This window comes from Paramormyrops kingsleyae, chromosome 8 (genome assembly GCF_048594095.1).
Source record: "Paramormyrops kingsleyae isolate MSU_618 chromosome 8, PKINGS_0.4, whole genome shotgun sequence".
NCBI classification, from domain to species: Eukaryota; Metazoa; Chordata; class Actinopteri; order Osteoglossiformes; family Mormyridae; genus Paramormyrops; species Paramormyrops kingsleyae.
Window position 1 is genome coordinate 13061967 of NC_132804.1, and position 15822 is coordinate 13077788.

The 15822-nt window shown below is 44.6% G+C and overlaps 1 protein-coding gene across 1 annotated transcript; it reads right to left on the reverse strand.

The window, feature by feature from the left end:
* Positions 1 to 3370: 3370 nt before the first annotated feature.
* Positions 3371 to 5053, reverse strand: LOC111856941 (potassium voltage-gated channel subfamily A member 10-like). Its single transcript, XM_023837296.2, has one exon. It carries the CDS (start codon positions 5051 to 5053, stop codon positions 3371 to 3373), a length of 1683 nt encoding a protein of 560 aa, XP_023693064.2.
* Positions 5054 to 15822: the final 10769 nt, after the last annotated feature.

Here is a 15822-nt window from a genome sequence, read left to right on the forward strand (position 1 = left end):
TGAAAATAGACTTTACCTGAAAAGCAATGATAGAAGGTAGTTGTAAACAATGTTTTTTTATTTTCTCTTGTCCATCCATCCATCCATCCATCCATCTTCCAGAACAGCTTATACACTATAGCAGTGTTTCCCAATTAAGCCCTCAATAAGGAGCAAAAATGTGGACCTTCTGGCAGGGAGCTCAGAGGGAGCAAAAACATGGACTGACTGTGGATCTCCAAGGACCGGATCGGGAAACACTGTACTACAGGGTCACGGGAGCCACTGGTATATCTGCTAAACGTGCACATCTGTCAGCGCTCATTAAAATGGCACCACAGTTGGATCTGAGTCCTTCAGCGATTACCCGACTGGCTGAGCACCCGGGTCAGCTGGCATACAGCGGGGAGATCCGCTCTGTGACGGAACACCGAAACAGGGCCTACATCTGCCTTTCACATGGACGGGAGGCTGCTCGTGTTTCCCCGAGAGCAGGTACTGTAACTGGAAACTGAATGAGATCAATAAGAAAATAGGGGGAAATAACAGAGAAAACAGGGACAGAAGGTGGCTCAGTGGGTCGCGCTGGCGCCTCCCAGCTCCAGCGGGGGGGAGGATTCAATCCGCCTCCTCTCCGGGTGTGAAGTTTGCATGTTTTTCCCATGTCATGTGACCTTCCCCCACAATCCAAAGCCGTATAGTTAGGCTATTTGATGTCTCTATATCAACCCTAGTGTATGTGCCCTGTGATGGACTAGCATCCTGTCCAGGGGATACCCTCGCCTTACACCCTATCTTGCCTGGGATGGGCTCCAGGGTCCAAGATAAGCAGTTAGAAGTTGGGTGGGTGCCTTAATAGTTATCACCATGACACAGTGAACATCATCAGGTCCTCCTTAAAAAATAAAGGAGTCCCACCCCGACGGAACGACAGAATCATTTTGAGAGAATAAATATTTGACACAAATCTGAGATATAAAAAGCACTAGTCTGCCCCTGAACCATGAGACACAAGCCAGCAGCAGCCAGCCATCACATGGTGTGCCCCCCCCCCCCCCCCCCGGCCACTGGGGGCTCACAGGAGGCTGTGACGAGAAGACACTCATTAACGCCATGCCGCAGCATCGCCAAGAGAGCCGACTGATCCACACAGCAGCAGCTCTGACGTTCACATGAGTTTCCTCACCATCCACCTACCAATTCGTCTTTTTACATGCTGAATTATTACTAGTAATAAATTCCTAAAACATTTTAAATATTTTAATATGCTTTTCAATTGTTATTTAATTTTGGGAAGTTCCACCCCCATTGCAGCCTGATGAGAAGTTATCCAATCAAAATCAGGCTGAAGGGGCAATGTCCCTTGCTGATTGGAGGGACAATAGTTTCATTTTCTGGTTGGCACAGTAATAAAGCTACTCATTCTAACGAACAGCAATCGCTGCCACCTTCACCCCCAGCAGTTACTACTCAGCAACCTGTTTCCTCTCTCTTCTAATTAGCGTAACAGTTAAAAGGGATTTTCTGTCTGTTTTTCTGGCTAAATATACAGTGGCAAAATGTATTAGGTTTTTGGAAGAAAGACAACCGCACACAAAAACTGACCTCAGCTGACTCAAAAGCGACATTAAGCCCCAAAAAATCAATTCATGAAAGTTTTTCTCATAGTTCACCTGAGGTAACAAAAAAACCCACATTATCTTACACATCAATGAGATGCAAAAAGGATATTATGGAACCAGTGTTATATCAGGTTAAGTTGTGCTGAATGGCTACTTTGTATTTGTATTTGCGATACACAAAAGGTCAATAATACAATTTATAGTATGGTATTTTCTACAGAGGCTGGACAGCTTTTTGCTACTGTTTGGATGTGATTGACATACCAAAATATTTTGCTTTCAAAGTGTCTGCAAATAATCTACTGTTGCATTGCACTTGATGTTACTGGCTTTTGTCTTTGGAGTAAAATGATACACTGCAATTCTATCTGTTCTCTGCAAACAAGCTTCCATCTGATCGGTCCAAACAACACATAAACACAAGAGACAACATGTGCGTATCAAATTTACTGCATTAACTGACTCTTGCTATAAACTTCAGGAGACTCTGTCAAGAGCAGCTTTGCATTGTGAGCATTAGAAGAGTCTAATAAGTGGCTGTTCATTTTAAAAAGCCAATGTTCATTTGGGTTCTGAAAAACATCTCTTACAAATAAAAAATGTCTATCCTGTTTCTCCGTCTGCATCGTTCTTTCACAAATATTGTCAGATGTCCCACCTGTGAATTCCTACTGTGTTTGACAACAAACTTAAAACCTAAAGTTAAAACAAATCAGAGTAAAAAACACAACAAATCTGTGAAAACAAATCTTTGCTGTAAAAATGAGAACTTTTGCATGATTAAAACACATAATTTAAGGTACTCTAATCTCTATGCATGGTCATGATTCAGCACTATACACAGTTTTAATATCAAAGAACATACCAAAATAAATAGCTTCTAACACAGAGCTGCGGAATTTTGCCCATAACAGTCATAAAGGAGTTAAAATAAATAAGTAATAGCATGTTACATTTAAGCTTGCTTTTATATTTTCGTTTTATTATTTGCATAGTTAGGATAAAACACAAAAAACATTCCAGAAATGCTGTTTTATCCATACAGACAGCAAGTACCTCATCATGAAAAATTAACAACTATGCGGTGTAAGTGTAATAAATAAAAACTACAGTAATAAAACAAACCTGTAAGTGCATGGTGATGGCTATATGTTTATATATACATAATATACACATTTATAAGCAGAATGGTAAGAATTTAAGTAGAAGTTTTAACATATTGATACCTATATGCATCCAACTTTAAAGCTGACACTTTAAGCTAGCATGCATTTTACCAGATATAACCAGCATTATTTTAACAAACCAAATTGGTTAAAATCATTCTCATAGTCAGAAAACATCACTATAACATTCATTATTGAGCCAATTCATCACATATTGCTTCTCAACGCTGATATAATTAATATTACTTCTTGCATTTTTTTTTTCCATTATTTTCATTTGTTTGACGGACAATAAATATTAGAAGAAGCCAAACCTGACCAGTTCTTAAAAAGAACAAGTTAGAGAACCTTATCCTCAAAGCACTTAGGCAAAGCATCACATGTACATGCATTTAAAATACTTTAATCATATGCTGGATCTCAAATCGATCACACAAAAAGAAGTAATCTGGGACAGTAGATATTTATTTGAAATTAAGAGTAGGACTCTTGCTAAACAATTTTTTCATAAAAGCAGAACTGCTCTTTTTTTCTCTGCAATAACAAATTCTTCAGTGCATGCTTTCTTAGGTTTTCCTAGCCTGTTGTCAAAGCGTCTAAAATTCAGTGCTTCTCATTATTGGAGTTGTCAGCCGTGGAGCTGCCATTGGTACTGACGTGCTTTGAGGCACCCCCTGTTTTCCCGCTTGCCTCTGTGCTCGTGTCCAAAGCCTGCTTCTCCACCTGTTCTGTCTCACGGTGGTAGAAGTAGTTGAAGTTGGAGACAATGACGGGCACAGGCAGGGCGATGGTCAGCACGCCGGCGATGGCACACAAAGTGCCCACCATTTTTCCTCCCATGGTTATAGGGCACATGTCTCCATAGCCAACTGTGGTCATGGTCACTACGGCCCACCAGAAGCCCTCAGGGATACTGACAAATTGTGTCTGAGGTTCGTCTACTTCGGCAAAGTAGATGGCGCTGGAGAAAAGAATGACTCCAATGAAGAGGAAGAAGATGAGCAGACCAAGCTCACGCATACTGGCTTTCAAGGTCTGGCCCAGGATCTGCAGTCCCTTGGAGTGCCGGGATAGCTTGAAGATTCGGAACACCCTTACAAGGCGGACAATGCGCAGAATGGCCAGGGACATATTCTGAGCGGAATTTGCATCCGGTGTCGTCAACACCTCTGTCCCCAAGGTGATAAAGTAAGGGGTGATGGAGACAATGTCAATCATATTCATGATGTTGTTGAAGAATTCCTTTTTGCTGGGACACACGATGAAACGAACAGAAAGCTCAAAGCAGAACCAGATGATGCAAATGGTCTCGATGATGAAGAAGGGGTCAGTGAGGGTGGCAGCGAGAGACTTGCGGCTGGCACTTGGAGGGGAGACGGAGATGGGGCCGTCCTGCGTCTGATTGGCAAACTCGGCGATGGCTTGGAAGTCTCCCATTTCGTCACGAAACTCTGGCAGTGTCTCCAGGCAGAAAATGATGATGGAAATAACAATGACTAAGACAGAGACGAGCGCCACTGATCTGGCAGCACTGGAGCTTTCTGGGTACTCGAATAGAAGCCAAAACTGACGATGAATCTCATTGGCAGGCAAGGGCACCTCTGCGTCTTTAATGAATCCTTCATCTTCTTTAAACTGCTCCATAGCTTCATTGCCGAGCTCATAGAAGGTTATTTCATCTGCAAATATGTCCAAGGGAACGTTAGCTGGCCTCCGAATCTTTCCCCCAGACTGATAGTAGTACAAAATCCCATCGAAACTGGGACGATTGCGGTCAAAGAAGTATTCATTCCTCATGGGATCAAAGTAGCCAATCCGTTTCGAAGGGTCCCCCAGCAGAGTCTCTGGGAACTGGTTCAGGGTCTTGAGCTGGGTCTCAAAACGCAGGCCTGCAATGTTGATGATGACTTTCTGGTTCCCCTCATCCAAAGCTTGCTTCTCCCTGAACAGGCCATCGCCGCACTCCTTAGACAGCTTATTATATATAGTCTCACTTTGCGACCCATCGCTGTTTAGTAGAACCTTCCAGTTGGAGATGAGGCTGCCACAGCTAGGACGTCCTCTCCTAGTCTGCGTGTGGGGCATTGTGGGTGAAAATCCCTGTTCGCCGGTCTGCTGTGCCCTGTTCCCACTGTTCTGCAGGATGTGCTGATGACTGTTGCCATGGCTTTGATTGGATGTTGCCGTGAGTGATGCTGTCTCAGTGGGCGGGTCCACGTCACCGGGGTCTCCTATGCTGACTCCGACCTCATCCAGGTTCTCAAAGTCAACAAGCGCCACCTCCATCCCTGCACACCTCCGGCTTCAGGCCCAGTCCAGGGTGGCCTTGATCAGACAATGCAAAAGAAGGCAGAACACCAAGGGTGGCCGAGGAGCATTGGGACTGGCAGGTCAGACGACGGCTTCCCGGTCAGGTTTTCTCTCCCACTAATCTGCAGAATCAAGGAGAAGAGCAGACGAATCAGCCCATGCGTGGTGCGTGCTTGCTGCACATGCTTGTTTTGCTTTTGCAACAGGAAGGTACTTGCTGGCTCCAGGGCGTGACATCTAAAGGACCCATGTGCATAGTCACTTGTTACTTAGATACCAAGGTCTCTTTGGAAATAAGCTAGCATGCAGCAGGTGGAGGACAACTTCTCTGGGTGTGAGCTTGTCGCTGTGCAAACAGACATTTTGTGGGACACCTCAGAGGGCAGTAAATCTCGGTGGCCTTGAGAGAGCGAACGTTTTCTACAAACATACACAAGGTCTATTTTCCAAAGAAAACACCTGCTGGAAGGAGATCAAAATCACACTAACACTCAGCACAGGTATGAACTGCAGCATCACTGAAGGAAAACCCACATTTATAACTAAGTGATCAGGTAGACATTAGCTAGTGAGGATCAAGCTGGGGCACTGGCATGGAAAGGAGGGTAGCCTAAGCTATTTTGGTCCAGGTGAATGCAGCAGGACGAGCAAACAAGCAGAGGATCTCTTTCAATGAGCTTCATCCGCCCGCCCCCCCCCCCCCCCCCCCCGGCTAGGATTCCAAGGGAGGAACAAAATGCCGACTTCAGCACAGGGGAGTGCCTGAATACTTATCATAATGTACCTGTGCATTAAATGTAACTGCTTCTTTTCCTCCAGAGGTGGATAGTTCAGGTCCAGAAAGTAAAAATCCCGAGAAAGATTTTCTTTCAACCAATCAGTTGAGTATAAAGAGTTCCAGTGAGCTGAGACAGTACTCAGTTGGTTGGTTGAAACAAAACCCTAGTCTGGATTTTTACTTTCTGGACCTGAACTGTCCACCTCTGTATTCCACTGTTGTAAGATTTCCAAAAAATCCTAGAGAACACAATGGGAATGACTGGGAATTTGTGGGAATTATGTGGGAAAGGGGCTACTAGTACTAGAGCAGAGTATTTGTTACCCTCTTATCCTTTATTATAATCTGCCTGGTAAAATAACACTATGCCAAGGAATCACAGCACATTCATCACACGGCCTCAAGGAACTGGGCTACATGCATGCATATGGCTTCGATTTATTCACAGCTACACTTGCTATTTTGCAGACACTAAATTAACAAACGTCTTATTGTCATAAATATATATTCAAAAATTTTAAAGATGAGAAAGTAAATTGCATTATGCAATACAATAAATTCTGACAATCTTTTTTTTCTTCTCGTTTTTAACAGTGTGCCCGTTCAAATTTGTTATTCCTTGCTTTGTGGTATTAGGTGTTTCATACAATTTGTTTAACCTTGTTGTGCATTACAAGTTCCATTTTTTAACTTAATTACAGTTTGTGAGTTTTGATGATGTTTAATAAAATTCAGGTGGAACCCTTTTAAGTCGAGGATGTCACCAGAGAAACCAGCTCTCAGTTACTGCATGCCGAGACAACACCCCCAGGTAACCATAGCCCCCTCCCACCTAATCCTACATCCTCAATAACATGAGTGGCCGTCAGTGGCTGGCACTGACACTCACGTGCCGGGGGGGACACTCTTTGGCTGTAAACGGCACGCGCCGCGGTAACAGACACCTTTCAATCCCCCCCCATTTCTTATTAATTTCCTAGTTATGTTTGGTAAGGGGACTCCTGCTGGTTTCTCACTGCCACTTCAATACAGTTAAATTGAGAATAGAGTAAAGAAACTACATGGTAGATGAAGCAGGCAGAGAGCTTCCCTCCGGGTGCATTGAGCTGTAAGGGGAAGCAGGGGTCCGGCGACGGCTGGAACGGCTGAGAGTATGAGTAAGACAGGAATATGGAAGATAGTGTGATGTGTGTGAAAATGCACAAGTGGTGTCATTAAGTGGTAATGCAGAGCCGTGGATTAATGTTGATGGTGGTGGTTATATATGTGTCATGCATATGTACAATTGAGTCATATACAATCCTAACTAGTGGGTCCAAAGAGTAGAACAAAAGTTAGAGGAGAGAGACAGGACGTGGAGTGATAAAGGAGTTTTTCGTCAGCAGGGTAACCTGGAACTTTTAACAGATAAACTCAGAGGTAAGTTAATGCTCCTAATTGTTATCCTACCTGCAGATCAGTGTAAGTATATAGTTAATCCCTGCGTCTCCCTTTGAAACATAACCACTGTCTGTCAGCATATGTAAGAACAACATGAAAAACAAGAAATGCGCAGTTATACCATTTTTGCTGTAAGAACATACCATCTGTGTGGAGACATGGAGGAATGAGGTCTGTTAGCTGGAATTATAAGTCCTAACACTACACTCATTGAGACTGGACCCATGGTTTTTAACGGTGCAATGTCATTTAAAAATGATATCAACCCACTCCACGGAGCATGTTATCTGCATACGTCTCTATCAGAAGGACCATGCAATATTCTGTTGTATGTGGAAGTTCTCCATCATGTTAAGTGATTGTTGTGTAATTTTGTGTAGTTTGCATGTATATGGTTGAATTGTTAAAGTTGTTCCCCCCTCCACTATACTGACGTGTTACTTAACACCCTGTGATGTCCGGAGAACAAACATATTTTCTCTGCGCAAAAAATTTACCAATCAGTTACTTTAAACCAAAGTTTAAAAGTCTCTTCAATACTTTCCCAGTTTTTGTACTTAATTATAACCACGCTTGTCCTGACATCTTTCATCGTGCAATATTTCTTGCCCATCTGCTAAGCAGCAAAACCGTGACATTGATAAAATTGACAAGATCCTCAACTTCAATAATCCCTCGCGCAGCAGAATAGGTGCCACAATGCTTCGAAAAGTCTGCAACATCACACTCAAACCTAAATTCCTTCGCTGAACAGTCAGTTATGTGTTTACTCTGCATAAAAGCAAAAAGGAATGTTCCACTTAGAGTGGTTACAGAAACAATGCTGGCTCCCTCAGGTAACTTTCTGTTCCATACCGGGCTCTCACATTACAACACACACACACACACAAACACACACACAGATGCTAGTGGAGACCCCCCTGGGGGGCTTACCCGTGTCCCCAGATGTTCCCCCCGCTGAGGGGTCCATTAAGAGGACACTCTCTAGCCAGGATGCCAGTCCTTGCTGCTGCTTCCTCATTGAGGACCATAATGAGGAGATCACAGTGTCTTGAGCGCTATTAAAGCTTCAGCGAGGTAAGCCTACACCCGATGGGTAACCGGAGCAGGAGACGGGGATGCGCGCGCACGCTAGCACACTGGCACCTGCACACAGACGCCTCACACACACCGATACTCACTCACTCACTGACTTACTCATTCACTCACCCATTCACCCACTGACTCACTGACTCACCTACTCATTCACTCAATCACTTGATTACTCACTCATTCATTCACCCAGTCACTCACTCACCTGCTCACTCACTGTATGACACCCTGACAAACTCATTCTGACACTCGCATAAAAACAGACGCTGTCACATTCATACTCACTCAGACCCTGATACTCAGACACAAGCGGCCACAAACATACAGGGTTCACACATCTCATACATGTTCAGGATCACACACACACACTAACCCTTTCACGCACACACACACTCACCCTTTCACGCACACACTCACCCTTTCACGCACACACACACACTCACCTTTTCACGCACACACACTCACCCTTTCACGCACACACTCACCCTTTCACACACACACACACATCCACACAGCCACTCACACAGCGAGACTGACAAGCCAGTGCGGACAGAGTGCCCTACCTGGAGCTGCTTTTTTAAAAGCTGGCTGGCAGCGAGAAAGAGGAAAGGGAGGAAGAGGAGGAACGCACTGCTGTAGGAAGGCAGCAACAGCACTTATAGGGGGACCAGTGTTGGCTCTGTTTTGGAAACCAATGTGGGACAGCAGCCTCCCTTCCCCACCAGCTTTTGCAGAGTAAGCAAACCGAGCCTCTGCACAGGTCAGGGGATGAAAAGCCCCTCCCCCTCCCCATCCCCATCCCCGGGGACTTTCTATCCTTCAAGGTCACCTGTCACCGGCCCGTTCCCGTGTCCTGTCTCGCAGGACTTTCCAATACTGCAATTGCCCTCGGATCGATTTCATGGTGGCCAAAACCTCGCCAAGTGGAACAATTCACTTACTGATCAGCATGTCGGACTCCCTAATGAACTATTTCCATTGTTGCCGTTACATGATATACTTAAAGGCTGCTGGTATTGTCCTGCACAACAACTTCATTCAATGCATATGTATCTAATGCGGGCTTCCAAATGTCTGAAAAACTTTGGGAAACCTATAGCGTTTGACTTGATACTGCTCTATGTTGACCAACAAGATCCTGTACAACAGATAATAGTGGACAACAAAGAAGTGAGTGGTACAAAGGATATTTTAAAAATCCCATGGGTTAGAATCACAATTACTGTACATAATTATATTCAGATGTAAGATAATCTGTATCTGACATGGATCCTGGACATTTGTATGATGTAAAATCAAGTACCCAAAAGCCACTTCATAAACAGAAATAGTACGAATCAAGTTTTTGAGTTCAGGGGGAAAAAAATTCCCCCTTTTGCTGTACGAGTGCGAGTTGATCTCCCCATGCTTCCTCAGCACTTTCCGACCAGAGACTCATAAATCCCCAACGAGGTTAAGGTTACAGCTGTGTGTGCGGGGCCCGAGGACACTGTGGGCGAACAGAGGAGAGGTAAAACCGCAGATTGAATGACTGCCAGTTGTCAATCTATTTCATCCTGCTTGCATAGAATAAACAGCTACTGAACTGAACTCATTTAAGCTGAATATGACAAATCTTCTGCAGTGTAAAATTTAATTGTCATGGTTTGCAGAATAAAGCTGAGGTGCAACTTGCATGGGATACATGTCCATCACAGGGCACATATACACCCACGATTACACGATATGGGCAATTTAGAGGCACTGACCAACCTAACAATGCTGTACTGGAGGAGGAAACTCACTCAGAACACTGAATCCATCAAGCATGAACTAGAGGTCTGATTAAAACATCAGAGCCTGGAGCAAGGAAGACTGACTCACTAGGGCCCGACCCGCTAAGGCCCGACACACTGGAGTCCAATCCACTAAGGGTCGACCCTCTGAGGCATGACTTGCTAAGGCTCAACCCGCTAAGGCCTGACCCTCTGAGATCTGACCCCCTGAAGCCCGACCTGAGGCCCGACCCTCTGAGACCCGACCTCCTGAGACCTGACCTGCTTAGGTTTCACTTCTGAGGTCCGACTCACTGAGGCTCGACCCGAGGCCCGACCTGCTAAGCCCTGGCCCTCTGATGCCCGACCTGCTAAGCCCTGGCCTTCTGATGCCCGACCTGCTAAGCCCTGGCCCTCTGATGCCCGACCTGCTAAGCCCTGGCCCTCTGATGCCCGACCTGCTAAGCCCTGGCCCTCTGATGCCCGACCTGCTAAGGCCTGACCCTCTGAGCCACTGCACCATCCAGTATTAATAGTGATGAGTAAATTCATATTCTGTTATTAAATATGATTATAATGGCTTTTATGTGTGTTTTTAGACATTAAATAGGTCTAGATTTATGTCATACAACAATTAAAAAATGGTGCATCATACTTTTGCAGTTCTATGTCATAATCAGTCTTTCATATTCTAAACTTATGTCCTTTAATCCATTCATCTCCCATGACACTGATACATGTGCTTTTTAAATGAATAAAATAAAAATAGATATCATTGCATATGCAAAAATATGTGAACTTCAAGGTTTAGTACCTGAGTCAATGAGGTGTCTGTAATCAGGTGCATAAATATTTGAATACACAACTAATCAATTAAGAATCCAAATACCAGTAGAGAGTAAATGGCTGTGTTCTCATATAAAGGTACTTCTCATTCTAGAGATGATGATAAAACCATTGAAGAAATGTTTTGGCTAGATGTGGTCATGCTATCCGTCTTGTTATCCATCAAGTTGTCCTAGAGAGCAATGAGCAAAATAAAGCATAATGGTCTGCAGAGCAACAGGGTCATATCTTGGGACCTACAGAGCATCAGGGCTGCCTTCAGCAACCTACAGAACACCAGGGTCACATCCCGGTGTCTGCAGAACATCAGGGTCACTTCCAGAGACCTACAGAGCATCAGTATCACATCCACAGACCTGCAAAAAATCAGGGCCACATCCAAGGGTCTGCAGAAAATTAAAGGTCACATCCAGGGACCTGCAGAACATCAGGCTCACATCTAGGAACCTGCAGAACATCAGGGCCACATCCAAAGGTCTGCAGGACATTAGGATCACATCCAGGGACCTGCAGAACATCAGGGTCACGTCTAGGGACCAGCAGGACATCAGGGTTACATCCAGGGACCAGCAGAACATCAGGGACACATCCAGGGTCCTGCAGAACAGGGTACAGCAGTCGACAACCAGCCAAATGCGATTGGCAGCTTATTGCGATTCACGCTATCTTCTACCATAGGGAATACTGCCCCCCCCCCCCCCCCCCACATAAGGCAAAATTTACATAGGATAACCCCTTAGACAAAATATACCATACTGACTCGGTAGCTCCCCAGATTCTTTTAAAGTAGCAATCACTGTAAAAAAAAAAGACTGGAGACTGCATGTTTAATGGGATCATCAATCCACCTTTTCAAAAGACCCTTATGTCCGATAACATTTATTTATAGAGACAATGAGATGCTCCTGCTACATCCTGCGCGATTGCGGCAGGAATTGAAAGTTTGTCAAAATAATGAAATGCCAAAGGCAAACGAGAGAACCGGAGCCAATGAGGGGGAATCGATTGGGCTGCTGTCCTGTCAGCCAGCTTACTTTCTGCAGGGCTGGCTGATGTACGTCAAGACGGCCAATCACTTGCCCTCAAGGAAGGTCAGCCAAGTTTTGCATGAAAACCAGTAGCAAACAAAAGCCAAGGCTGTTGTTGTTGCAGTATAGGTCATGTCTCTTGTTATGCCCCAGAGACCAGTCTAATGCTGTTTGGACTAGTTTACTACCAGGCACGGAGTGCAACTAAGTTTTTAGCCTGGGAGTTTTATGTCTAAGGCCAGCTCATTTTGTGTTTGTTCTGGGGGAACTTTGATGAATGATGCCACAGTTCAAGTCTTATCACAATAAATATTTCTGCCATTTCAAGAAGAAAATAAATAATAAACAGCATATTGAACTGTTTAAGCTATCTGACTTTTTCAGAACTGCCTAAACATTCTTCCATCCATTGTTCAAGAAACTTCAAGTGATTAGCAATAGCGAGCAATTAGCTGTGGCACCCCTTCAACCGTGCATTGTGCTCACTCAGTACTAAATGACAAGTGATCACACTGATGCATGTGCGCTTCGTATTTGCACGTCTCTTTGCAATCATGATCTATTGTGTCTGTATGTGCATGAGAAAACAAGCTGGGTAACATTTTGAAGCATTGTTGCAGAATTTTAAACATAAAATTATTTGTTTCCGTCTGTCTCAATTTTACACTTTCCAAATTATTTTGTTTCTGATCGGCACAATAGCTACTGTAAGTGGCCCGGGATGTTTCCCGACTGGCTAGTACAATGGACCACGCTTTTCTATAGCAACCTCATCCGAGAGAACCTGGCTATAACTCTGAGATTGGTGCCCTGGGGGGCAGGGGGCGCCCCAATCTATTAAGCACACAGACAGAACCCCCCACAAGCTCTCATATCGACTGGCGGCTCGAGGGAAATGCTTGACGTTGCCCTGAAGTGTGAGTCGTGACAAACCGTCAGTGACTCAGAGAGCTGCGCTGTGTGGATACATGCACCGCAGACACACACATGCTCGCACCAGCTTGCCGTGTTTACACCATGTGTGAGCAGACGTGAGGGCGTAGGAGGGAGATTAAATCATGTTAGAGCAGAAACCCGATGCCTGAGTATGACTAAGTAGCCTATCATGGGAGCCATTGTTCTGCTATTTACATGAACAAATAAATACAGGTGTTTCTGTACAAAGGGTTTTTAAAGATGCTGCCTTATGGGACATAATGATCACTTGTGTCCAGGGCGACCGAAACTGAGGCATTGTCTGATGATGGAATATTTATGCATTTAAAGGGCGTGGCTCTTCTTAATGTGTCACCTTCAAACACCAAAACAGGAAGGCTGACATCATGTGTTCACTTATGGTTACACCCTGCTGATCTTAATAAAACGGAGCCTAAACTCCCAAACTGCATGACCACCTTCTGTCCTTGGAAGAATATTTTCATTCTGTTAATTGGCTCCTTAAGTTTAATTCAGTTTTAAAGCAGGCACGGGATAATGCTAAGATTCACACAAACACTTCATTGGTTAGTGTCCAGTGTAAACCTTTTGTTTCAATTAACAATGTGTTATAATCAGGAACGCTGATTTTTATGTTTTACCACATACAGTATGCTGCCCCAGGTCAGTAACCTTTCCATGCTGAAAGAGTGGAACCTGGTAATGTTGCGAGTCTGGATACATATTCTAGCTCTGACCCATTTTCCAGCACAGCTTGCCATCAGATCGCAGAGCGACACCATTGATACCGTCTGATATATGATAACACGGCATGTTTTTTTTTTCCTGCTAAAGAAAGGTAGGGTTTCAGCCTGGCGACCTCAGCACAGATTTTATTCCATAGGACATGCCCTGTTATCCACCTTTTGAGGAGGGGGGTTATCTGCCGCCACACTGGTCATAATGCCATGGAGGCAAAGGCTTCTTGGGGCATGTCTGCATCATTTCCTGTCATCAGGTCACATCACTTCCTGTGTACAGATTACATCACTTCCTGTGTACAGATCACATAATTTTCTATGTACAGAGAAACCACTGAATATGAGAAATGAAATGAAGGGTCGTGAGCTAAGAGGATCAGTCCTACACGATCACACAGGACACGGGGCAGGGCAGGACAGGAGGTAGGAACAGGCAGGAGGCAGGATTACAGGAGGTCCGGAACGGGCAGGCGGGGCAGGCGAGGAAGACAGGGCAGGCAGGATACGTGGGGCAGGAGAGAGAGACAATAGACGATCAAACGCTCAGCAAGGCACATCTAAACAATGGCAACAATACTTCGCAAAGTCTGCTGGTCCAGGACCGTCCTTTTAACTAGGAGGGGCGGTTCCCTTCCAGGTTGCGTCCGCTGTGGGCCGTGGTCCAGGTCTCGATGTGACAGTATGTGTATGTATACATGGGGGGAGGGGGGGTGCAAGCATCAGTACTGCACATGCTTCTATATTACCTGCCAAACGGTAATACGGTAATGCCATCACTATTGTATCACTACTGATAATCATCATCGATAGCTGGCACCAGTGCACCTGCACAGTGGGTCAAGACAGGAACAACTGCAGGAGCACTACCACCCACCCCTCTTGTGGGTGTTTGTGGGTCACTTTGCTTTGACTCTTCCCTAGATTTCAGTGGCATTGAGGTCTGGAGATTGTTGTAATAATGACTTTTTTGGTAATTATCGTGCCGGTCGAATGAAGAACTGCCCGATCATCCATAATACTGAAGGACATACCATTAAATTCTGCTTTGATAGCCATGCTGGATCAGATTGCCATTGACCAGGCTGACAGGCAGTGCTGGCTGTAACGGACCAGCCAAGCCCCACATGTGCTTAAACACAGCTTAAACACAGCTTCCTACACGGCATCTCTTTTTCACATATTGGTTACATGCTCAGTCACGATCCATTACATTGCACATCACTCATGCTGTGGGAATCGTGATCAGGAAAATTTCAACACTGTTGTGATTTAGTTTGCATGGTGCATCTTTCAGTTGTAGCTGGAATCTCCGATACAAATTGCAGGGCTGACGTTTTGCACAGCTGGATGGTTTGATTTAATTACTGTAATTTCCTTGATGTGTGTAAAGGTATAAAGGCAGGGCCTCTGCTCACATTTAATCACATAAATGTTCAATCCACGGAATTAACCGTCACACTGACTACAAGATCAATTAATTCATCCCTGAGACTAGATCAGAACAAACGTACAGTGATATGCTCCCCCACCAATAGGTGCAGCCTTGCAAGCTACCTCACACCCCTGCTGGAACCTTCAATGGGACTGCCAGCCTTGAACCTGGGCTGAATTGTTGTTACAGGAATAATTGTCACACATCCACGTTCCAAAGCTTTGTCAGCTTCTAACAGAAAAAATACATAGAATGACCAGTGCCAGCTTTAAAAAGTTTTATCATCATATGTTCACAGCACAATCTTACTTATGTAACAATAAATACAATAAAAATCAGCAACAAATAACACCTCTGCAGACAAACATTCATCATTCTGAAAAGTTGTTTGTGGGATATAAAGACCAAAGGCTTCCATTTTTTGCATTAAATTACTATATATTAAAAGGTTCCAAAGCTGCAGAACCAAATGTACCTGACCAATCTGGTAAATTGCACCAATCAGGGCCTTTCTTGCCTGCTTTAGCCAGTGAACAGGCGAGCAGAAAGAGATCACTCACTCCCATTGGGCGGCTCTCTAGCCGGTGCCCTCGAGTTCGAATTCTGATCCAAAACTGGGCTGACACACAGTGCCAGCATTAGAAAGAGAAGGTGGCAGTTACTTGTCTGGTTGCTGTGCAGCATTTTGATGTGACAGAA